Source organism: Hemiscyllium ocellatum, chromosome 34 (genome assembly GCF_020745735.1).
Source record: "Hemiscyllium ocellatum isolate sHemOce1 chromosome 34, sHemOce1.pat.X.cur, whole genome shotgun sequence".
Taxonomy (NCBI): Eukaryota; Metazoa; Chordata; class Chondrichthyes; order Orectolobiformes; family Hemiscylliidae; genus Hemiscyllium; species Hemiscyllium ocellatum.
The window spans coordinates 38,502,659-38,528,992 of record NC_083434.1 but is presented as its reverse complement, the minus strand read 5'-3'; the positions used below and the strand labels follow the sequence as shown (position 1 = coordinate 38,528,992).

Below are 26,334 nucleotides of genomic sequence, written 5' to 3'. Positions count from 1 at the left end.
TCTATACCCTACATGATTTTATAAATCTTTACAAAGGTACCCTCAGCCTCCTATGCTCCAGTGAAAAAAAAAAGTCCCAACCTGAATAGGAAGGATTTAGAGGGATATGGGCAAAGTGCTGGCAAATGGGATTAGATTAGATTGGGATATCTGGTTGGCATGGACAAGTTGGACAGAAGGGTCTGTTTCTGCATTGTACATCTCCGTGACTCTCTCTCTTTATCACTCAAACCCTTCATTCCTGGCAAATCTCTTCTGAACCCTCTCCACCTTAATAATATCATTCCAATACAGGACCAGACCTGGACACAGTACTCCAGAAGAGACCTCACTAACGTCTTGTACAACCACAATATAATGTCCCAGCTCCTTTACTCAAAAGTCTGAGTAATGAAGGCAAGCATGCTAAATGCCTTCTTAACCACCAAATCTATATGTGATGCAAACTTCAAATGATTATGTGCATGAACCCCTAGATCTCTCTGTTCCACAACACTACCCAAAGTCCTAGTTATAATTATATAAATCGTGCCCCTGTTTCAGATTATAGCAAGGGATTTTACCTAATTTTACCCTTCAGTATTTCTTCCTGCCACCTCTTTCTCTCCTAATTGCTTTATTATGTTCCTTAAGTTCTTAAGTTGCTTCATTAAGATGCCCTATGCAGTTTGTATTCTTCAATAGGGGCTCTGTTAATTTGCTCGCTTCACACTGCTAAAAGCCTTTATTTTCCTTTTTATCCTGTCCTAAATATTCCTAGACATCCAGGATTTTCTGGACTTGTTTAGAGGTAGCGAACTGTTGAAATTCCTTACCCCAGAGGACTGTGAAAGCTCAAACATTGAGAAAATTTGAGACACAGATTGATAAATTTCTAGTTAATAATGACATAAAGGGATATGGGGATGACATGGTAAAGTAGTATTGAGGTAGACCTACAGCTAGAGATCTACAATGGTGGAGTGGCTTAAGGGGCTGAATGGTCTACTCTTGGTCCCATGTTCCATAAGGCAACCTTTCTGGGCTCTGTAATACCTCTTAAAGTACTTCAGGGACCTCTGGGGCATTGTATAATGTGGGAGCAAAAAAGCAACATGGTAACTCATGTAATTACAGTGGCTGAACAGTCACTAGCTTCACACTAAACCAAATAATATTGTATATTTCCAGTAGCAGTCACCCTGTAGTGTAATGGGTAGCATCCCTATCTCTCAGCCAGACCCTCAGGCTTGAGTCCCATTCCAGAACACGAATGCGATGGAAGGGGCCTACATAACTGAATCAAATAGTCTGAGCATCAACTTGTAAATCAGAAACAAAATAGAAATTGCTGGAGAACTTCAGTAGGTCTGGCAGCATCTGTGAAGGGAAAGGAGAGACAACTTTTTGGGTCTAATGACCCTTCTTCAGTTCTGAAAATCATTTGTTTCCCCAACCCTATCTTCTGCATAAAAAAAAACAACTTTTTCCTAGCTACCAACAGTTTTTAAGAAGAGTCACTGGACCTGAAAGGTTAACTCTGATTTCTCTCCACAGATGCTGCCAGACCTTCCGAGGTTCTCAAGCAATTTCTATTTTTGCCTCAGATTTCCAGCATTTGCAGTTCTTTAATTTTGTAACTTGTCAATCAGGTTGAGTATGAACTTGCAAATCCTTCCAAAACACATTACTAGCAGGTGACAAGAACAGCAGAGATTCCCAGCCAATCATGTAATGGAAAGATACTAATGCCTCAACTATCACTATCCATAGCTCCATACTACAGCATGTATGCAAATTTGTATGTTGCTAAAGCTACTTGGGACACCTTTGTTGGCTCATTTGGGTGGTACAGTGCTGATATGGATTTCTATTCTAGGTGAGGTGTTGTGTACACAAAATGGAGATTGCAATGCTGTGTGCCAGAGCTGCTTTCAAATAGGGAACTCAAAAACAGGAAGATATCCAGCAGGCAAATTGGACCTTCATTTAATGTCATGACAGTAACTGTGAAATATTTGTTAAATATAATCACAACTCATTAATGTTCAGTACAGCAGAATTACACATTCTTTTGTGAGGTTGGATGAAGGAAGCAAAGATGTACTTATCAATGCATAAGGCATAGTAAATGAAAAATGAGTCCACACACTGCGAGGGAAAGGAGAACGAAATGTTTGAATGAGTTTCTGTCCATGTCAATATCTTTCTATGTTGGCTGGAGGAACAGACTTGAATACAATTTGTAATCTCCTCCTTGGTTCAATGACTGATAACACTCTTAACTGGCTGGACAAGGTATTAGAGAGCCAAGAGGAACCATACCCCATCACAGATGAAAATGAGCATCTTGACCTGGATGACTTAAGACTATGGAAACCACCACTGCACTGAAGTAATGTAAATCTTTGATACTACCTAGTCAAATAGTACAACTCCATTCTACAGTTTGTGAAAATAACCCTCAAAATAAGAAGAAGCTTCACCAGTTCTGTCCATTTTCTGTAGAACCATGTGTTGTGCCTTCACTGTGTCACCTCAGCAATCTATGTTCAACAGAATTGTGTATTTAAGTGTAAGTCTTGAATATTTTCTGTCAAGTGCAGGGATGTATAGGAAGACCTGTTTAATGTAAACATCTTAGTAAAACCAATATAAACATTGTAGTAAGATGAATCGAAACTAAATGCATAGTAATATCACACTGTGACTTACAATGGTTTTCTCTTAATCTGAGCAAATTTCAATTACAAACTTTTATACAGTCATAGTCATACAGTCATGAGCTAAGTGTTTACTGAACTACATTGGCCCCAAAACTGCTCATGCCTCAATTCAACTTTATACTAATTATCTTTGTTCTCAGATCCTTCTATCGTTTCACACCTCTTCATCTCTGTAACATCCTCCAACCCAAAACCACTAGGTGATCCTTGCATCATCTCCAATTCAGGCCTCTTGAAAATCCACTATTTCAATCAGTCCACCATTGGCAGATATCCTTTCAGTTCTGGAACTTTCACCTTAAAGCACTACATCTCTCTCTCCCCATCCTTTTTCAATGCGCCTTGAAACCTAAGTTGTTAGCTAAGCTTGTATTGTAATCGTTTCTCCCAATATCCCTTTACATGAATTGGTGTCAAACCTTTGCTTGATAATCTTCTCAAGAAGCACCAGAGAATATTATGACAGATTGATAATGCTTCATAAATACAAGTTATTGTTGGCACTGCTGGAATAAGAGAGCCAAACATAACCTGTGAAAATTGCTGAAAGTCAGTCTTCTCAGTTTGAAATGAACAATTATTAGATATAAAACTGCTTTTGGTGGTAAAGCAACGCCACCAACTTAGAGGACAACAAAGATTGTTATTGAATTAAATCTCAAACCTTTCCTGCCATTAAGGGCCTGATGAAAAGCTTTTGCCCGAAACGTTGATTTTCCTGCTCCAACTGCGTATTCTGTCAATAACCTCACAGAACAGTGGGCCCTGGGATTTGCATGGTGAAAAATAAGACCCTGCTACAAGCATGCAGACACAAACAGCATGCAACTGGTGGCAGAACAGGAAGCATCTAATCCAGCAGAAGGTTGCAATGTCCACACAAAGCTTGTTTTATATCGAGAGATTAATATCTTCATATCTACCTTGGCCTTTGATGGTAGAAGATCTACACATTTACATTGAAGGCTCTCACCTAAAGTTAAAAAAAATTGTGGAACATCATGAACCAGCAGACACGTGGATATTAGTCTAATTCAGTTTTATGTTTTCCTGTCCACCTTCTGTGAAGTTGTTTGAGGTGAAACCGGAAATTCATTGGATTTCTGTTTGTTAGGAATATAAACATTATTATGCCAGGAGCGTACTTTGTGGCTTCAAAGTTATTTTAACTTAGTTCAAAAACTTACCATTCCTTTTGGGGATGTACAAAGCTAAGCTCAAGAGAAGCAGACAGTAAGCTCATAACTGGCTGCAAATGAAAGCAGCAACTTTCGGAATCTTTCATCATGCAAACCAACTCCGGCTTACACTAACAATTGATCAAAGTCAGTCTCAGGAAAAAGCTGGAGGCTTTCAAAGGCTGATTCAAGTGCAGTCTTACTCCAGTCGCGAAGCACTGTAACACGATATGTCTGTGGTATGTATCTGATATGTATACACACGCACACATACACACACCAATACTTATTCAAAGGCTTGGAAATTCCTTAAGGCTTGAGGGTTCTCACCTGGTAGCTTGGGCCAGCCTTTGAAGGGTTTCAATGAGAATGTCTCCTTCACTCTTGATGCTTTCTGCGTGATTCTTGTTTGAGCTCACCTGACAAGGAGAATAGATTAGATTAGATTCCCTACAGTGTGGAAACAGGCACTTCGGCCCAACAAGTCCACACCGACCCTCTGAAGAGCAACACACCCAGACCCATTCCCCTACATTTACCCCTGACTAATGCACCTTACACTACAGGCAACTTAGCATGGCCAATTCACCCGACCTGCACATCTTTGGACTGTGGGAGGAAACCCAAGCAGACACGGGGAGAATGTGCAAACTCCACACAGACAGTTGCCCAAGGCGGGAATTAAACCCGAGTCCCTGGCGCTGTGAAGCAGCAGTGCTAACCACTGAGCCACTGTGCAATACTTGTCAACTCTGCATGGGGAGGGTGAATATTTCATTAAATATATAATTGAAATGCATTCAAATGGATAATGCAAAGTATATTTAAAACTGTTTGTGCCTTGAATTAAGATAAATTCCCAAATTATTTAATTTTTAAAACAATTTGCTCATGGGATGTGGAAACCATTGGTTAATCAAGCATTTATTGCCCATCCCTTATCGCCCAGAGAGCAGTTAAGAGTCAACCACATTGCTGTGTATCTGGGTCACATTAGACCAAACCAGGCAAAGGCAGCATATTTCTTCCCCAGAAGAGTATTAGTGAACCAGATATGCTTGTATGACAGTCAACAGTCCTTATGTGAATAGGCAAATGTGAGTAATGCAGATGCTGGAGATCAGAGTCAAGATTAGAGTGGTGTTGGAAAAGCACAGCAGGTCAGGCAGCAACCAAGGAGCAGGAAAATCGATGTTTCAGGCAAAAGCCCTTCCTGATGAAGGGCTTTTGCCTGAAACATCGATTTTCCTGCTCCTCGGAAGCTGCCTGATCTCCTGTTCTTATGTGATTGCCATTTGACCACCTTTTCATTTCATATTTTTGTTGAATGGTAAGATTTGAATTCATGGCCCCAGAAAAATTTGCCTGAGGTTCTGCCTTACTAGTTCAGTGACACGCTACTACAACTTCACTGCCACCCTCATTATAATATTTGGGCTAGATGGTCCAGGCTGGGTAAGCACACTAAATATCTCTGCAGGAAGCAAAGAGATTGGAGTTGGAAGTTAATTGATTGAGACCTACAACAGAAGAAAACATTTCACACAATTGTCCAACACAGGAGGGCACATTTGCTGTCAGCAGACATGACTTTTGCTGGGTCAGACTTCCTGGAGTAACCCGGGAATGCTTCCAAACAGACCCGTGTAGTAACCTGGAATATGTCCAGGTCTCTTAGCTTGACACAACCATAGACTTGTGACTGTATAGACCTATTATCTGTCATAATGTAATCATCGGGAATTGGTCCTATACATTTTATGCCAATACAGCACACTGCAGAAGAGAGGTCTAGCATAATGACAGCGATCTGTTTGGGGTGGCACAGTGGCTCAGTGGTTAGCACTGCTGCCTCACAGCACCAGGGACCTGGGTTTGATTCCTGCCTTGGGCAACTGTCTGTGTGGAGTTCTCACATTCTTCCTGTGTCTGTGTGGGTTTCCTCCCATAGAGACATACAGTCATAGAGATGTACGGCATGGAAACAGACCCTTCGGTCCATGCCGACCAGATATTGCAACCCAATCTAGTCCCAACTGCCAGCACCTGGTCCATATCCCTCCAAACCCTTCCTATTCATATACCCATCCAAATGCCTCTTAAATGTTGCAATTGTACCAGCCTCTGGCAGCTCTCTGCATTAGCCAAAGTTGAGGATGCATGCACTATTGGGCGCTCCTCTCCATTGGGCCCATCTATGAAGTGATATAAATCAATGCCATACAGGAATGAATCACCTGTCGATATCAAATCTCGCTTCAGATCATTATGTGCCAACACCTCGGAGGATGTTAGCTGTTTCTTCACTTCGCTGAAAGCTATGACTTGGCTATGTGACCATTTCCAAGGCTGAAACTTTTTTCAAGTTGATGCAAGGGTGTCAGGATGCAGGCCAGTTATGTATGAACTTTCCATAATAATTCACCAGCCGAAGGAAAGACCTCAGACCTTACAAAATGTTTTCCATGATCTGCTAAAAAATCGCACAGACTGACAATACCACAAATGGTAGTCTCCTGTACTGGTAAAAATCCTTATGGTTATTAATTATGGAAATGCCTGGCTCATGTCCAGCTTTGTGAAGGACAGATCACCTGCCAGGTTCACTTTTAAATACTGGAGATCACAGCGGGTCAAACAGCATCCATGGAGAGAGAGTAAACTAATGCTTTGAGTCTAAACATTAGAATTGAAGTAAAGTGTGCATTTGCAGTAATTTGTTCATACCGGAAGGAATTGGGTATTTATTCAGCTGTAAAAACGGATTTACTATTTGTTTAAAATCCCCGCAAAGGCAATTGGACTTCACATTCAATACAACTGCTGTTATCCTACTTCTGCACTCTAGACTGGTTTGATAATGCCTTCACTTTTCAGCCTTCTGATTTCTGCCTCTACTTTTGCCCGTAAGGCAAATGGCATGGGGCAGGCCTTGCAGAATTGTGGAATTGTTTCCTGGTCAACATGCAAGGTGACCTTGATTCCCTTGATCGTCCCTACATCTTCCCGAAAACTTTTGGGTATTTAATTAGGACTTCACAGGTAGACATTTTCTAATCAAAAAAATATTGAGCCCGTCCACATCAATCTTTCTCAACCAATTTCCACCAAAGCTTGGACCGAGCCATTTAAGAAAGGTAGTAAGGACAAGTGAGGGAACTATAGACCAGTGAGCCTGACGTCGGTGGTGGGCAAGTTGTTGGAGGGAAACCTGAGGGACAGGATGTACATGTATTTGGAAAGGCAAGGACTGATTACGGATTGTCAACATGGCTTAGTGTGTGGGAAATCATGTCTCACAAACTTGGTTGAGTTTTTTAAACAAAGAGGATTGATGATGGGCAGAGCGGTAGATGTGATCTATATGGACTTCAATAAAGCACTCAACAAAGTTCCCCTGGGAAACTGGTTAGCAAGTTTAGATCTCGCGGAATAAAGGGAGAACTAGCCGTTTGGATACACAACTAGCTCAAAGGTAGAAGACCGAGGGTGGTGGTGGAGGGTTGTTTTTCAGACTGGAGGCCTGTGACCAGTGGAGTGCCACAAGGATCGGTGCTTGGTCCACTACTTTTTGTCACTTACATAAATGATTTGGATGCGAGCATAAGAGGTACAGTTAGTAATTTTGCAAATCGGAGGTGTAGTGGGCAGCGATGATGGTTACCTCAGATTACAACAGGATCTGGATCACTTGCAACCAAACTAACTGTGTCACATAAGTTCCATCTTAGTCTAGCAGAGAACCTGTACAAACTTAAGGGTTGGAGTTCAGAGTGAATTTTGTTTTGCAATCACTGAAATGGCCATGGGGGTTTGACCTCCATTATAGAGTCATAGAGATGTACAGCATGGAAACAGACCCTTCGGTCCAAACCGTCCAGATATCCCAACCCAATCTAGTCCCACCTGCCAGCATGCGGCCCATATCCCTCCAAACCCTTCCTATTCATATACCCATCCAAAAGCCTTTTAAATGTTGCAATTCTACCAGCTTCCACCACATCCTCTGGCAGCTCATTCTATACACGTACTACCCTCTATATGAAAATGTTGCCCTTTAGGTCTCTTTTACATCTTTCCCCTCTCACCCTAAACCTATGCCCTCTAGTTCTGGACTACCCAACCCCAGGGAAATGACTTTGTCTATTTATCCTATCCATGCCCCTGATAATTTTGTAAACCTCTATAACGTCACCCCTCAGCCTCCGGCGCTCCAGGGAAAACAGCCCCAACCTAATCAGCCTCTCCCTGTAGCTCAGATCCTCCAACCCTGGCAACATCCTTGTAAATCTTTTCTGAACCCTTTCAAGTTTCACAACATCTTTCCGATAGAAAGGAGACCAGAATTGCATGCAATTTTCCAACAGTAGCCTAACCAATGTCCTGTACAGCCGCAACATGACCTCTCACCTCCTGTACTCAATACTCTGACCAATAAAGGAAAGCATACAAAATGCCTTCTTCACTATTCTATATATCTGCGACTCCACTTTCAAGGAGCTATGAACCTGCACTCCAAGGTCTCTTTGTTCAGCAACACTCCCTAGGATCTTACCATTAAGTGTAAAAGTTCTGCTAAGGTTTGCAGCACCTCGCATTTATCTGAATTAAACTTCATCTGCCACTTCTCGAACCATTGGCCCATCTGATCCAGATCCTGTTGTAATCTGAGGTAACCATCATCGCTGCCCACTACACCTCCGATTTGCAAAATTACTAACTGTACCTCTTATGCTCGCATCCAAATCATTTATGTAAGTGACAAAAAGTAGTGGACCCAGCACCGATCCTTGTGGCACTCCACTGGTCACAAGCCTCCAGTCTGAAAAACAACCCTCCACCACCACCCTCTGTCTTCTACCTTTGAGCTAGTTGTGTATCCAAACGGCTAGTTCTCCCTTTATTCTGCGAGATCTAAACTTGCTAACCAGTTTCCCAGGGGAACTTTGTTGAATGCTTTACTGAAGTCCATATAGATCACATCTACCGCTCTGCCCATCATCAATCCTCTTTGTTTAAAAAACTCAACCAAGTTTGTGAGACATGATTTCCCACACACTAAGCCATGTTGACGATCCGTAATCAGTCGTTGCCTTTCCAAATACATGTACATCCTGTACCTCAGGTTTCCCTCCAACAACTTGCCCACCACCGATGTCAGGCTCATTGGTCTATAGTTCCCTCACTTGTCCTTACTACCTTTCTTAAAGCGTGGCGCCACATTAGCCAACCTCCAGTCTTCCGGCACCTCTCCTGTAACTATCGCTAATACAAATATCTCAGCAAGAGGCCCAGCAACCACTTTTCTAGCTTTCCACAGTGTTCTAAGGTCCACCTGATCAGGTCCTTGGGATTTATACACCTTTATCCAGCACTTCATCCTCTGTAATATGGCCATTTTGCAAGGTGTTGCCATATATTTTGCAACTTTCTATATCTTCCATATCCTTTTCCACAGTAAATACTGCTGCAAAATACTCGTTTAGTATCTTCCCCATTTTCTGTGGCTCCACACAAAGGCTGCCTTGCTGATCTTTGAGGTGACCTATTCTCTCCCTAGTTATTGTTTTGTCCTTAATGTATTTGTAAAAACTCTTTGGATTCTCCTTAATTCTGTTTGCCAAAGCTATTCCATGTCCCTTTTTTGCCCTCCTGATTTCCCTCTTAAGTATACTCCTACTGCCTTTATAGTCTTCTAAGGATTCACTCGATCTATCCTGTCTATACCTTACATATGCTTCCTTCTTTTTCTTAACCAAACCCTCAATTTCTTTAATTTCCTGAATAAGGGCTCATGCCCGAAATGTCGATTCTCCTGCTCCTTGGATGCTGCCTGACCAGCTGCGCTTTTCCAGCAACACATTTTCACCTCAATTTCCTTAGTCATCCAGCATTCCCTACCAGCGTTTCCTTTCACTCTGACAGGAATATACTTTCTCTGGATTCTCGTTATCTCATTTCTGAAGGTTACCCATTTTTCAGCCGTCCTTTTATCTGCGAACATCTGCCCCCAAGCAGATTTTGAAAGTTCTTGCCTAATACCGTCAAAATTGGCCTTTCTCCAATTTAGAACGTCAACTTTTAGATCTAGTCTATCCTTTTCAATCACTATTTTAAATCTAATAGAATTATGGTCGCTGGTCCCAAAGTGCTCCCCCCCTGACATCTCAGTCACCTGCCCTGCCTTATTTCCCAAGAGTAGGTCAAGTTGTGCATCTTCTCTGGTAGGTACATCCACATATTGAATCAGAAAATTTTCGTGTACACACTTAACAAATTCCTCTCCATCTAAACCTTTAACACTATGGCAATCCCAGTCTATGTTTGGAAAGTTAAAATCCCCTACCATAACCATCCTATTATTCTTACAAATAGCTGCGATCTCCTTACAAAGTTGTTTCTCAATTTCCCTCTGACTATTAGGGAATCTATAATACAATCCCAATAAGGTGATCCTCCCTTTCATATTTCTCAGTTCCACCCAAATAATGTCTCTGGATATATTTCCAGGAATATCTTCCCTCAGCACAGCTGTGATGCTATATCTTATCAAAAATGCCACCCCCTCCTCTCTTGTCTCCCTTTCTATCCTTTCTGTAGCATTTGTATCCTGGAACATTAAGCTGCCAGTCCTGCCCATCCTTGAGCATTGTTTCTGTCATTGCTATGATATCCCAGTCCCATGTTCCTAACCATGCCCTGAATTCATCTGCCTTCCCTGTTAGGCCCCTTGCATTGAAATAAATGCAGTTTAATTTATTAGTCCTATGTTGTCCCTTCCTGTCCTGACTGTTTGACTTGCTTCTGTTCTCACCTGTACCAGTCTCAGATTGATCTCTTTCCTCACTATCTCCCTGGGTCCTTCCTCACCCACCCCTGCCCCAACCTTACTAGTTTAAATCCTCCGAGCAGCTCTAGCAAATCTCCCTGCCAGAAAGATAGTCCCCTTCCAATTTAGGTGCAAACTGTTTTTCTTGTACGGGTCACTTCTACCACAGAAGAGATTCCAATGATCCAAAAATGTGAATCCTTCTCCCATACACCAGCTCCTCAGCCATGTATTTATCTGCTCTATCCTCCTATTCCTGCCCTCACTACTTGTAGCACCGGGAGTAATCCAGATATTACTACTCTCGAGGACCTCCTTTTTAAATTCATACCTAACTCTCTATAATCTCCCTTCAGAATCTCAACCTTTTTCCTTACGTCGTTGGTTCCAATGTGGACAATGACCTCCTGCTGGCCCCTCTCCCCCTTGAGAACATTCTGCACCCTCTCTGAGACATCCTTGATCCTGGCACCAGGGAAGCAACACACCATTCTTTGATCCAAACATGTGCAGGCCAGGTGAATTGGCCATGTTAAATTGCCCACAGTGTTCAGGATGTGTAGGTTAGGGGCATTAGTCTGGGGTAAATGTAGGGGAGTGGGTTACTCTTTGGAGGGTCGGTGTGGACTTGTTGGGCCAAATGGCCTGTTTCCACACTGTAAGGAATCTAGATTCAGACTGAATGTGAAAAGGTGAGGCCCTTTAACAATGGTTCCGAAACTATACATATTAACATTGAAGTACTCATATTTATGAGTTTCTTGATGTCTGATGTTTTACCGAACAGTTTGCCTGATATTGGATAGCTTCACACCCAATACTGTGATCGCCAGCACACATTCTTATGAAAGCATCAGTACGGAGTTGTGTTCATCTCTTTTGCTTGCCTCAGCAGTCTCAATATAATGGTGACCAAGATACAGGTTTGCTTTTGAAGACCCCCACACCCAATCCGCTGCCTCTCAAACAGGGCTGCATCTTCGCACACAATGGTGTTACCATGTACATGATGACATCGATCCTCCCTGTGCACTGCTATTGTGTCCTGTTTTGATGGCCCCCAGCACTGGTCACTCTGCTTTTATGTTTATTCAGGCAATGCTGATGTCACCTTTAATATGCTGCTCAAATGCACAGCTTCCTGCACTTCAAGCCCAAGAATCCGTAAAAACAAGACTCTGAAGTAGCTCAGTTTGGTTGTGGAGAGGCAGACACTGGAGGTGTACAATTGCACAACTGTGACAAATGTGCACTGGGAACTGAGAGTAAAATACTGTGAATAAAAATAGTTCCCAGCAGAGTACACAATAGTCAATGCGTAACAGCATGGCAAGATGAAAGCAGCCAAGTGTTTATAGTAGCAGCTGAGTCTTAATGACATGCCTACATGCCCCTGACATTAGAGGAGAGTGCTCACTATGTGTATGTGAGAAAACTGCCAGATCAAAACCTTTCTGATTTAAAAGCTCCAGCGTCGCAGGTGTTAGATGTGATGCTGTTGTTTGTAAAGTCATGCTGTCTCTTTTTAAATTGCATTTCTCAATAAAAATACAGCCTCAACATGAAATCCTGCTTTATATTAGATTAACCAGCAGAGTGTCATACCTCATTTCTCTTGAGAGACAGCCCAAAACCTAGCTTTCATACAAACTATCTTAAGAGTTGGAGGGTATGTACTCCATTTATATTGTTGGACTGCTGCAGCAATATATTCTTATAGTTTTGCATCAGTTTGCACTAACTCTTTAAGATCAGAGTGCATAACTGGGAGTAAAAAAGGACTGTAAATTACAAGTCCACTCCAAGATTTTACTGGTATATGACTTACTATGTCAGACAACTCTGATTCGGGATCCACTGCATGTGGTATTGAACTCAACCTCTGATTTTGGGACTTCAGAAACATACGTGTTGTGAAAATTGCTCAAGGCCGACCACAACAAGAATGCAACAGTGCATTGCCAAACAAAGTGCCAGTCTCCCTACCAACCAAAGCTGAAGCTTTGAAAGCAAAAGAATGTTGTGTCTCTTCTCAGAGTGTAGGCAAGTCACATTAGTGTCCAAACCTATGCAAAATGTAAGCTTTGGAGGAGATGTACAGCATGGAAACTGACCCTTCGGTCCAACTCGTCCATGCTGACCAAATATCCTAACCTAATCTAGTCCCTTTGACATCACTTGGCCCATATCCCTCCAAACCCTTCCTATTCATATACCCATCCAAATGCCTTTTAAATGTTGTAATTGTACCAGCCTCCACCACTTCCTCTGGCAGCTCATTCCATACATGTACCACCCTCTGCGTGAAAAAGTTGCCCCTTAGCTCCCTTTTATATCTTGCTTAATAGTCAAAGATCAGAAACACCAGGTCAACGCCAGGTTCCACACAGTCATTGAGGCATAGAGATGTACAGCATGGAAATAAACCCTTTGGTCCAATTTGTGCATGCTGACCAGATGCTAATGTATTAGAATGTATGAAGGTAGGTAAGTGTCTTGGTCCTGACCAGATATATCCAAGAACATTGCAAGAATCTAGACATGAAATTGCGGGGCCCCTGGCTGATATCTTTGCATGATCATTAGCCACGGGTGAGGTCCCAGAAGACTTCAGGTTAGCGAATATTGTGCCTTTATTCAAGAAGGGCTGCAAAGAAAAACTTGGGAACTATGGACCAGTAAGCCTAACATCTGTGGAAGGTAAGTTACTTAAGAAGATTCTGAGATATACATATATTTCGAAAGACAGGGTTTGATTAGGAATAGTCAGCAAGGCTTTGTGCATGGGAGATCATGCCTCACAAATTTGTTAGAGTTCTTTGATGAAGTGACCAGGAAGGTTGATGAGGGCAGAGCAGTAGAAGTAGAAATGGCAAAGGGAGTTTAATATAGATAAGTGAGAGGTCTTGCATTTTGGAAAGTCAAATCAAGTTATGAGTTTCATGGTGAATGGTAGGGTCTTAAGGAGTGTAGTGGTAGAGAGGCACCTTGGAGTTCAGGTGCACGGTTCTCTGAAAGTGGAGTCACAGGAAGACAGGACAGTGATGAATGCTTTTGGGATACTGGCCTTCATGTGTCAGAGCATTGAATACAGAAGGTGGCAAGTTATGTTGCAGTTGTACAGGGTGTTGGTGTGGCCACACTTGGAGTATTGTGTTCAGATTTGGTCACATTGCTATAGGAAGGATGCTATTAAACTGGAAAGAGTGCAAAAGAAATTTACAAGGATGTTGCCAGGACTCAACGGTGTGAATTATAGGAAGAGTTTGGACAAGCTGGGAGCTTTTTCTTTAGAGCACAGGAGACTAAGTGGGGGGGGGGGGTGGGGCAATCTTGGATAAAAGGGAACCTGAGGGGTAACTTTTTTTTTACATAGATGGTAGTACACATATGGAATGAGCTGCCAGCAGAAGTGGTTGAGGTGGTTTCATCAACAACATTTAAAAGGAATTTGGACAAATACATGGAGAGGAAAGGTTTAGAACGATATGGGCCATATGCAGGGAAATGGGATTTGCATTGATGGACATTTGGTTGACATGGGCCAGTTTGGGCCACAGGCTCTTCCACTGTGCTGTAGGACTCTATGTCTCAATGTCCTAAATAAATCTAGTCCTATTTGCCAGCATTTATCCCTTAATCTCTAAACCCTTGCTGTGCAGGGATTGCAGTAAGGACATCGGAAGTGTTCAATCCCTAAAATTGTTGAATTTGAGGTTGAATCCAGAAAGCTGCAGGGTTTCCAAGTGGATAATGAGGTCCATATACCCATCCAGATGCCTTTTAAATGTTGTAATTGTACCAATGTCCACCATCTCTCTCTTAGATGTATTGTACACCATCATCCAGAGGAATAGCTGATTAAAACATAGGTTCTATATTTAATAATTACATTCAAATTAAAATAGTATTGATCCAGAACCCAGCATTACACACGCAGTCACTTAACAAATGTCCATTGTTGCTTGCAGGTAGTTTCCTGCTCAAACTCTGGGATCGGTAATGGAGGGAGACATTCTTGTTACGGTGAGGTTGTTTCTTTGCAGCTATTAAGAGATGCTGGAAAATCAGAGTCAATAAAGTGTGGAGCTGGTAAAAGCATTGCAGGTCAAGCAGCATCAGGGGAGCAGGGGAGTCGATGATTCACCTCCTACCTGCATCCACTTATCGCCATCCCACCTACAATTCCCTCAGCCCAACCTTCACCCTCTTGTTATTTGTCTGCCTCTTCCCCCTCCCCCAGTCCTGGTGAAAGGCTCCAAACTGAAACATCGACTCCCCTGCTCCTCTGATGCTGCCTGACCTGCTTTGCTTTTTTCAGCTCCACATACTTTTATAGAATCCTACAGGATTATATCGACACTTTGCAGATATTACCAAAGGTAAGGAACTTGGATGGATTCAATCCCCTCTACCATCAAGAACCAAACATGTAAATGAGCAAATTTTCTTTAATAAATCAACATAAAGCAAAGCAACAAAGTGCAAGAAAAGCATTTGGCTAACCTTTTGCTGCTTACTCCCGTGTGTATATTTAGTGCTTAAATAAATGGTGCAACAGAATGCACACTTCTTTAGCAACACGAAAAGATTTGCTGAGGCATTCTTTGGTGGAGTCCAGTACACCTTTAACTCAAGATGCCTGTGCATATGTCGATTCTTTTTCATTACTTTCTTTGTCAGTCTCTTAGGGTCACGGATGACTTACTTCCACTCTAGAGAAGAGGGGAGGAATTCCATGGTGGTTGAATTGTCCAATCCTAGAGCTGCGGACTCTGTCCCAGACAGGACAGGGGATGTTTGAGGAGGACCATGGGTGGGATCCCATGGATTCTGCATGCTCTTTCTGCTGCCTCCGTTGGGTCTCCATTTGATCCACTCGGTGACGCTCGAAGTGGTTGGTGCCTTCGTGGATGCTTCTTCTTGAGTTTGTGCGTTTGACAGCATGCGATTCCTACAATTTGGTGGGCATATTGCATTTGTTTAGGGAGGTTTACAGGATATACTTGCAGTATTTCCTCTGCCCTCCTAGTGATCGCTTACCATTGCAAACCACTTCTTTAGGGAGGCTTGTGTTGGGTATGTGGACAATGTGGCCCGCTGGTTGTGTGTGACCAGTGCCTTGGTACTGGGAATAATGGCCTCAAGAGGACCATCACAAAGGTACACCTACCCTGCCAGTGGATTTACAGGATATTTTGAAGGCAGCATTGGTGCTAATGCTAATGCTCCAGGGATTTGAGGTATCTGCTGTACATGATCCACATTCCTTATGCACACGAGGCGGTGGTCACAGCTGCTCTGTAGCTTGATGCTGGGTTTGAGGTTTCGGACTTTGGTGTCCTTCAAGCGTCCAAAGGCTGCACTGTCACATTGAAGTCAATGTTGAATTTCATCCCTAATGTTTGTTCACATTGCGAGGAGGCTTCCAAGGAATAGTAAATGATTTGTGTTGTTCAGGGCTCCCTGTGGAATTTGATGGTCAGGAGACAACATTGTGTGGCAGTAGCAGGCTGATAGAGAATCTTTGTTTTCCAGATGTTTAGTTTGACGATGATTCCCTTATAGGCCTCACTGAATGCATTAGTGACAGTTTATAGCAAAGACTGTGAGTATGCACATGTGCAGGCGTTATCTGTGTACTGCAGCTCGATAACAGAAGTTGCGGTGGTTCTTGATGATGGCCTGTAGGAAATGTTGAAAAGTTTCCTGCTCGTTCTGATGGTTAGCTCCACTCTGTGGAGCTTGATGGGGATGGGCTGGAGTGGTTCAGCAAGGAAGACAAAGAAGACCATTTATGTGATGATGCAGCCCTGCTTGACCACAGCTTGCACTTGTATTGGGCTCTGTGGTAGATCCGTTGGTGAGGATCACAGTCTGCATGTCATTGTGAAACAGGCAAAGAATGATCAGAATTTCTGCGGACAGCTTAAGTTGAGGAGGATATTCCGTAGTCCTCAATGTTTGACAGAGTCAAAAGCCTTTGTGAGATTGAAAAAGGCCATGTACAGAGACTGGTGTTAATTCCTACATTTTTCTTGGATTTAACGCACACTGACAATCTGTCGCCTGTGTCTCTGGACAAATGGAAGTCAAATTGAGACTTGGGAGCAATTCTTCAGCCACTGATAGGAGATGGTTGAGGAGGATTCTCATGATGACCTTTCCTGTAGTAGACAGTAGGGAAATCCCTCTGTAATTTCCACAGTTAGACCAGTCTCTTCTTTTTGAAGGTAGTCACAATTATAATGTCTCTCATATTTCCTGGCTTGCCTTCTTTCTTCCAGACAAGGGCAACGAGGTTGTATATTTATGTCCCTCTCTACTGTATTTAGTGCTTCAGCAGAGATTCCATCTGCTCTGGAGGCTTAGTTGTTTTTTAGCTTTCATAAAGCTTTTGTGATCTCACAACAGGTTGCCAGTGCTGTGAGATGGCAATAGGTCGTGAGTTGTAGGTTGTGTGAAAAGCACTTGCCTCACAGGCTGCATCTTAGTTGAGGACCTTGAACTGCACTCTCCAGTGGGTGTTGACTGCCTCTCTGTCTTGTATGAGTGATTCTCCACTTTTGGCTCTTAACCTACTGGCACATGGCAATTGTATTACTGCGTGACTGAGATCATACACTTAGTATAGACTGGAATTCAAATCTGGATTGTTTTAGTCTGTTGGTTTCTACTACTGTTATGAAATGTGTTCAATTGCACAATTCATTTGCTGTAGGAATGTAGCCTTTAAGCTGTAGGGAAAACTAAATTTGTCAACTTGAGGCAATTGAAACTCCAGAATTCTGAAGTTGCCAGATCACCATGTCCACACATGCATCAAAGGTCCTTCCATGCATGCTTACATGGTCAGAGTTAGAAGAGCTGTCAGGCTGGGCAAGAGAGGACAGTACAACTGAAGAGAAGTGCACTGTCTTCATTTGAGATTTAAATTGATTAGTCAGGTCATTCCTTGGATCAAGAAAGGCTGGGGACACCACGCTGACTCAGTGGTTAGCACTGCTGCCTCACAACACCGGGGACTTGGGTTCAATTCTACCTTCGGGTGACTGTGTAGAGTTTGCACATTCTCTCTCTGTCTGCATGGGCCTCTGGATGCTCCAGGTTACTCCAAACATGGTCAGGTTAGGTGAATTGGCTATGCTAAATTGCCCAGTGCCAGAAACGTGCAGGCTAAGTGGATTAACTATAGGAAATACAGGATAATGGGGACAAGGTACAGGGGTAGGTCTGGGTGAGATGTTGTTTGGAAGGTTGGTGTGGATTTAATGGGTCAAATGGCCTGCTTCCACACTTTAGGGGTTCTATGAAAATCAAGTATCCATCCAAGTCTGATGAAGGCTCACTGGACCCAAAACACTGATTCTACTTTCTCTCCTGGGTGTGGCCAGAACTTCTGTTTCTCCACAAACTGTTTTTGTTTCAGATTTCCAGCACCAGTTCTTTGTTGTTTTCATTATATCTATATACTTCTCTTATCAAGGATATGATCTGAGAACTGAAGTTAATCAGGACATCCCAGGTGTGCGACATTGCTGTGTGATTGTATACAGGCAAGCACCATTCTGATTTGGGTTCTTCAGGCACAGGTAGACAAAGAGAGATAGTGATAGAAAGCTGACAGACTGGTTGCTTGGAATCAGCTGAGACTAGTAACGCCATGATCTCATGGTCAAAGGGCTATTAGAAACAAGGGTGTTTTATTTTAGTGTCATTGAACAAGAAAACAATGAGCCCATGCTTGAGCTGGGTGTTGACCTTCACGAGATCCTTACAGACTGTGTGGTAACCTGGCCAAATGTGTGGGGATTGACTTCAAGAAATCTCAAACCTCAGAATAGTGGGAACACTGAGAATAACCAAAGTGAATTTCTAATAACTGTGACACACCTTGGCTTGGCCTCAGGAAAAATAAAAGAATACTTAGGATCATGCAATATATGGGAGACTCTTGGGTGCAATTAAAAACAGAACAGAAGTGGTCTGTTGAGATTTTCAATCTTTTTGAATAAAAGCTTATGAAATATCGTGTTAGGTTAGTAGTGCTTCCTTTGTTTGATTCTTGTACAGTAGAATTTTTGTTTAGTATGTGAAGCCTTGCAATGCCACATTTTCAGTTAACAACAGGGAGTTTGAATTTCTCTTTAGATATTCATGGTCTCCCCCCAAATCATAACATTATACTCAGTACCCTCAATCACAGAAGTCAAAGGAACTAGTGCAGCATATTTTACTTCTATTGCATCCATGGTTTTGTGTATGGTTGCAGTGTGAACTACAACTGCAATAGGTTTTTATCATGGGATGGGGAAAGTATTGGTGAGGTCAATATTTATTGCCCTTCTTTAATTATCCTTGATAAAGTGGTGGCGAACTTTATCAAATTCAGGAACCACTCAGGCTGCATGTCCCACAGTATACTGAGAGAGGGAGTTCCAAGGCTTTGACCAAGTGATGGTGAAAGGATGATGATATGGTTCCAAAGTGGGGGGATGTGTGACGTGAAAGGGAGTTTACAGGCAGTGGTCACAATCTACCCTCTGCTCATTATTAGCATTAGCTATTACTTCCATTCTCTACTGGAATCCTCCTAATCCTATGGAGTTTGCACATTCTCCGTGTCTGTGTGGGTTTCCTCCGGGTGCTCCGATTTCCTCCCACAATCCAAAGATGTGCAGGTCAGGTGAATTGGCCATGCTAAATTGCCAATAGTGTGAAGTGTATTAGTCAGGGGTAAATATGGGGAATGGGTCCGGGTGGGTTATTCTTCAGAGGTCGGTATGGACTTGTTGGGCTGAAGAGCCTTTTTGTAGATTAGACTTACAGTGTGGAAACAGGCCCTTCGGCCCAACAAGTCCACACCGACCCGCCGAAGCGCAACCCACCCATACCCCTACATTTACCTAACACTACGGGCAATTTAGCTTGGCCAATTCACCTGACCCGCACATCTTTGGACCGTGGGAGGAAACCGGAGCACCCGGAGGAAACCCACGCAGACACGGGGAGAACCTGCAAACTCCACACAGTCAGTCGCCTGAGTCGGGAATTGAACCCGGGTCTACAGGCGCTGTGAGGCAGCAGTGCTAACCACTGTGCCACCGTGCCGCCCACATATTGTAGGGAATCTAATCTATATCGGAATGAAAATAAGTTAAAATTTCAATTCTTGAAGAGGATTAGCATATGGGAATTTTAAAGTTACTTTTGGTCTCTTAATCTAGTGACATTTAAAGAATTTATACTCAATCACCTCAGAATTAAAATCAGTTAGAATCGTGGGGAAAACTGTCCACTCTGCCTTGAAACTGTACCATGGAATCTTTTACCTGAATGGACAGACAGGCCTCATTCTCTGGGTCTTGTATGGGGATGTGGGACCAATGTAGGAAGTAGTGTATTTTTTGGTAGTACAAACTCCATGGGCCAAAGGGCCTCTTCCGTGTTGTCTGATTCTTATGATTCTATGAGCCACATCTGAAAGCTGGCACCTCTCATAGTGCAGCACTTCTTCATGACATTACAACACATTCTCTCACTATGTTACAACAATTTATAGATTTTCTTTTAAATTTTTCCATGGGGAGACAGGTGCCACTGGCAAGGCCAGCATTTGTCATCTGCTCCCAATTGCCCCTGAATAGAGCTTAGTTTTTTTGGAAGGTAGTTAAGGTTCAATTACATTACCATGGGTTTCCAGTCATATTTATGCTAGACCAAGTAAGGACTGCAGGTTTTCTTCCCTAAAGGACATTAGTGAAGCAAATGGGTTTTTAGGACAATTGATGATAGTTGTCAAGGTCACCATTACTGAGACTAGTTTCCAATTTCAGATTTATTAATTGAATTTAAATTTCAGTAGCTGGCGTGATCAGAGCATTAGTCTAGCTCTCTAGATTACTAGTACGGTGACATTACCACTATGCACTGTCTACTTCAATGCTATAAACTGTGTTGAGATGTTCAGTGGACACAAAAATGCTACATAATTGTAAGTCCATCTGCTGTTTCCTTTAAACGATTGGATTTCAAGCAAAGATGAATTGCACATCTTTTTCTCTAGATCTGGGTTAGCATGGAGAAAGATGAACATTTTATACTGCAGAGCTAAACTGGTTTGACTTTAGCATTTCAGCACCATGACTAGATCCTTTTGCTGGTCATTTTGTTCAAGTTGTGATTGACGGGAACAGATTCTCGAGCGTCTTCACATGCTTTTTATCTAATGGCTAGAAATCTGGCTCCAGACAGCTTTCTGCATGACAATGAAACTCTGGCAGCTGTCCACAATGTAATGCTGTTTTATAGCTAAGAGTGGCTCAAATAATCCGGTGCTGCGGTAACCTGCAGTGTGATTGCACAAACAAAACCTCCTTTCTCAGGAACAGCAGTTTGTTAACTGTTACCCTGGTGACCTCAGCGAGCATTCTCAGCTGAACACCCAACCTAGTGAACAAAAGGAAGTGATAACCCTGAAGTGTACACCTAAATGCTGTTTAATAAGCTAAGCTCTCAGTTCAACAGATGTTTACCACAGCAGGTATAACATCCATCTTTGATCATCTGTCTTTGTCAGATTTACAAGTTTATTAGAAAATAGTTAACTCAGATTGATGTGATAACAATAATAGTGCTAATAAGATACATTACTGTCGTAGTCAGTTTGCAGGCAACTTGGAGGCTGGAAAAGCACTCGTTGTTTGCTTACCCATTTGTAACAATGTAAGTCAGTTACAGGAGGGAAATCTTCCTACCCAGGTACAAAAATATTGACTGGTGGTTGTAATGTGCAGATGAAGGCGATATGTTTCATGAGAGAGAGAAGTCTGCGCAATGTTTGAGATTAATTTCAAAACTATAGTCTTTGTGTCTTGTCCTTTCAAAGAGATTTGGATCCTTGGCAGAAGAGGAATTTGAAAAATGACATGCGGCTTGATCACTGTAAATTACTTTTTATAAATGATTAGATTAGATTCCTTACAGTGTGGAAACAGGCCCTTCGGCCCAACAGGTCCACATCGACCCTCTGAAGAGCAACCCACCCAGACCCATTCCCCTCCATTTACCCCTGATTAATACACCTAACGCTACAGACAATTTAGCATGGTCAATTCACCTAACCTACAATCTTTGGACTGTGGGAGGAATCCGGAGCACTCGGAGGAAACGCACGCAGACACCGGGAGAATGTGCAAATTCCACACAGACAGTTGCCCAAGGCAGGAATTGAACTCACGTCCCTGGTGCTGTGAGGCAGCAGTGCAAACCACTGAGCCACTGTGCCACAGACTATTTTACAGTAGATTGCACAGCCACCTTTTTAGATTGATGTTTTAAATGAAAGAGGTTCTAGCACATCAATAGTGCATGATCTGATTAATTTTGTTACACAGGAAACTGCACTTTTGTTTTCCCTGTATGCTGGTTGAGTGACCATGTGCAAAGGGTTTGATGAGTTCAGGTGGCGAGACTGCTAGATTATGGATTAGATTAACACCAGCAGCATGGCACTCGGTTCCTGTTCTGGTTGAGGTAGACTCAGGGCCTGCCTCTTCACGCCACTTGTAGTAAACAAAATCATGGCATTCTGATATGGTTTGTAAAATAATTGTCATGGCCCTTACAATCGGGCAGACAACTGAAGAACAGGAGGCAGCAAGTGCAGGAGCAAAGCAAACATTCTACGGAATCAGAGGCTATCAGAGCATGATGGGTGGTGAAGAGTAGGAAAATCTGAAAGAAAGGTTTGTGGGGGAGCTAGTACTCATTGTCTTCCAGACATGTCAAAATTCTCAGTGGTGGGTACATCGCTGATCTTCCATCCTGGAGGCCAATGATCCAGCTGCCACTGACATTCTACCTGTAGCAGGGGGATCCTTTATTCCATGAGAAGAGAGTCAGTGGAAGCTGGCAACCTCCTTGCAGGCTTGAGAGATGGAGGCTTCCTGAGCAGACACTCTGTGGGGCTCACATAACCACTCATGGCAAATTCAGTGTCCACGGTGCCACCTCTGCCCAGGCCCTCAACAGCCACTGGCCACCATTCCTAGACGGGCTCCAGCAACTCTGACTCTGCTGTCTTGGATCCCAGGGTGGTGGTAATTAAGTACGGCGCTGGCAATGAGTACCTGCACCTGATGGCTCTCTGTGACAGAAGAGCTGCTGACCATCCAATTGAGAGAGGAACTCTAATGCCAAGCAGGTAATCATCAGTTGTCACAGAATCACATCAGGGCTTCCAGAAACAACCGAGGCAGGGTTAGCCCTTGCTTTTCAGCTCCCCTTTGGGGGCCACTGTCACCCCAACAACATTCAGTCCAGATCTACTCATTCCCATGTGGGACACAAAATCCACACCTAGATGAGGCTAAATTTAGGATGAAGAACAGGTATAATGTCTCCCACAGCCAGGCAGCATGCTGAAATACATCACTTAGGCTCATTCATACTAGGTAGCTGCAGTTGTCTGCACAAATGTAACACAGCATAAATCAATACCTTTAGGACAGAAAAGGAAAGGATGGGGGGGGCGGGGGGGGGGGGGTGAGAGTGGGCGGCAGGGGAGCTGGGGCAGTGGAGAAAGAGTTTGGACAGAATAAAAATAAAAATGTCTAACTTCCTATCATTTGTATAAATTGACACATAACATGCCCAAACAGCTCAGTGCTTAGAGTGAGCACAGTTACTTCAATGCTGAGTGTTGCTGACATGAGCCAAAAACAGCTCAGGTGGGGAAATGCCGTTTGCTTTTATCAAAGAGCTGCTTGACAGCAATTAATTTGTACAGGAAGTGCCCTAAAATTTGACTTACAAAGCAATTATTTTTCTTCTTAAAATAAGATGAGCAAAATAGCATGGGCATACAACAGTAGCTCTGCGGAATTTAAAAAACTCCACAAGAATTTCAGTTCCCAAAAAGCAGCATCTATCAACTGACGTTCCAATTTTCGTGTCAATTTCATTAATCCTACAGAACTGCATTTCAATGTGGAATGGATCTTAGTAGCAAAGATAGATATGTAAATTATATCTTCATGCTTTCATTTGGATATACAGACACTTTTCAGCTTTACTTGAGAGATTCAGTGGTTAGTCCTGTTGCCTCTGAGTTCAAGTTAGAATACAAAAATCAAGACTGACTGGAAGGCAGTACTGATGGAGTGTTACACTGTCAGAGGTACTGTCTTTTGAATGAGATATTAACAGAAATGGATGCAAAAGTTTTGATGTCATTGCTTCGAAGAAGAACAGGGAAGCTCACCTCAGTATCTGCCAATATTTAGTCCTAAATCAACATCACAAAAACAGATTATCTGGTCATCATCTTGCTGTTTGAAAGCCTGTTGTGCATAATTTGGCTGTGTTTCTTATAGCTCATAGAATCCCTACATTGTGGAAACAGGCCATTTGGCCCATCAAGCCAAATCGACCCTCCGAACAGCATCCCACCCAAACCACCACCTACACTGCCCGTGCAGTTCCATGGTTAATTCACACAGCCTGCAGATCCTGAACACTATGGACAATTTAGTACGGCCAATCCACCTGACCTGCACACCTTTAGAGACTGTGGGAGGAAACTGGAGCACCCGGAGGAAACCCACGAAGAAACGGGGAGAACGACCGAACTCCACAAAGACAGTTGACCTAGGCTGGAATCGAACCCAGGTCCTTGGCAATGTGTGGCAGCAGTGCTAACCACTGAGTTACCGTGCCACCCTAAAATAAAATATAAAAGCTCCTTCCAGTTCTGTAAAAAAATCATACAGAACTTGAAATGTTAACGCTGTTTCTCCACAGATGTTGCCAGACCTGCTGAGTTTCTCCCAACATTTTCTGTTTGTTTCAAAAGCACTTTGTTAGCTGTAAAGTGTTTTGAGATATCTGAAGCTCATGAAAAGCACTATATTAATACAAGTTGGCTTTTTAAATTTTTTTACTCAAATGCTTTGAACAAGGAGACCAACAGATGCAGTGTTCTGGCAAACGTAATACATCATTTATTTGCATAGTGGACTCACTTTCAACCTAACATCATTGTGTCTGGCTCTCTGAAAACTGTGACTTATACAAATCAAAGTCATCAGCTGTTAACAGGGTCAGCCAATAAATCTCTACCAGAACCGCTCTCAACAAGAGTGGCAAGATATATGGGTCTATCATACTGGAAGGAATGCCCACATTTATGCCACTCTGGTGACTCCGTTCCACAAAAGGCTGCTTGATGTGGAAACTGCAAGAGCTCCCTGGATTATGATCTCTTAAGCCCTGAAATGAAATTGAACAATGATATATTACATAAGACATAGAAGAAGAAGTAGGCCATTTGGCCCATCAAGTCTGATCCACCATTCAAGGATATCATGGCTAGTCTGATGACCCTCAACTCCACTTTCTTGCCTTATCCCATACCTGTTGATTTGATTACTGATTAAAAATCCATCGATCTTAGCCTTGAACACCGACAGCCTTATGCTGTAAAGGTTTCCAAAGACTGACGAAGCTGGAGAGGAGAAATTGGATCTCATCTCTGTGCGGGTTTCATTATTACAGTGAATGAGGCAATTAAAATGTGGAAATTGTCTTGCTCACTGTGCCAAAATATAGTTGCTTATTTTTCTTACTGACAAATCTATCACTGGCACTTTGTACAGGAATGTCTACATTCTAAAAAGAGTTCCTTAATTAAGGCTTTCTGCAGGAGCACAGCTAAAGGAATGCGCCAAATTAAAAAAAAGACATTTTCAGGTTTAAAATTAATTAGTGGAATTGAATCACTGATATGCGGACAGTTTAGCCATTTTTGATGTGGACATGAATAGTAGCTTCATTTGAAGAACTGTAGAAATCTGGAATAAAAACAGGAAGTGCTGGAGAGACTCAACAGGCCTGCCATTATCTGTTAAAAGATAAACAGAGTTTACTTTAAATCTAATGGCATTTCTTTGGAACACCATTGTCATTGGACTTAAAATGTTAATTCTTTCCTTCTCTGCAGATGCTACCAGACCTGCCAAGTCTATCCAATGCTTTTTGTTTTATTTTAGATCTCCAGCACCTGTAGTATTCTGACCTTGTAGAAATCTAAAACATTGATGAAAATTATTCAGACAGCGCTGAGACAGCTAGCTACCTGGAGCCATTGACCATTACTTTCTGAGCGGTATGATTCCCAAAATACAGCAATGATCCGAATATTTTGTATGCCACTTTCCCCAACACAGAAATATGGGAGAAAGATCTTGGACCCAGAATCTTAACTAGTTTATCAAAAGGAAGTCTGATTTAGTCCAGACAAAGGGGGTCTGGGCAGTGTTCAGTTGATTGATATTTTGTGTGGAAACAACTTTGTGTACGGACTTGGCAGTGAAGTGCTCCTCCTTCGTTGACTGTAAAAACACCTAGATGAATAAAGACAGGCTTAGTGATGTATTCTCATATCTGTGGCATTACCACTGGAAAGGAAAATAAAATTGGTAGCGGTGGTCAACTTATATAAATATATATATATATATAATAAAAAAGGAGTAGATGTAGATGTGTTAATCACAGCGAGCTAGACCCAGAGCAGAAATGGATAAAAGCAATAGTCTTCAAGCCAAACAACCTTATTATTATA

The 26,334-nt window shown here is 42.5% G+C and overlaps 1 protein-coding gene across 8 annotated transcripts in view; it reads right to left on the bottom strand.

Moving 5' to 3' along the window:
* The window catches only part of ulk4 (unc-51 like kinase 4), a 496,983-nt gene that overhangs the window by 6,501 nt on the left and 464,148 nt on the right, over positions 1-26,334 (bottom strand). For 7 of the 8 annotated variants that reach the window (XM_060850207.1, XM_060850208.1, XM_060850209.1 and 4 more), the window contains one exon: positions 4,214-4,302. In XM_060850207.1, the coding sequence (XP_060706190.1) occupies positions 4,214-4,302 (89 nt within the window). Of the gene's footprint in view, positions 1-3,628; positions 3,679-4,213; positions 4,303-26,334 lie in introns of all 8 variants that reach the window. The other variant, XM_060850213.1, reaches the window with a different exon arrangement.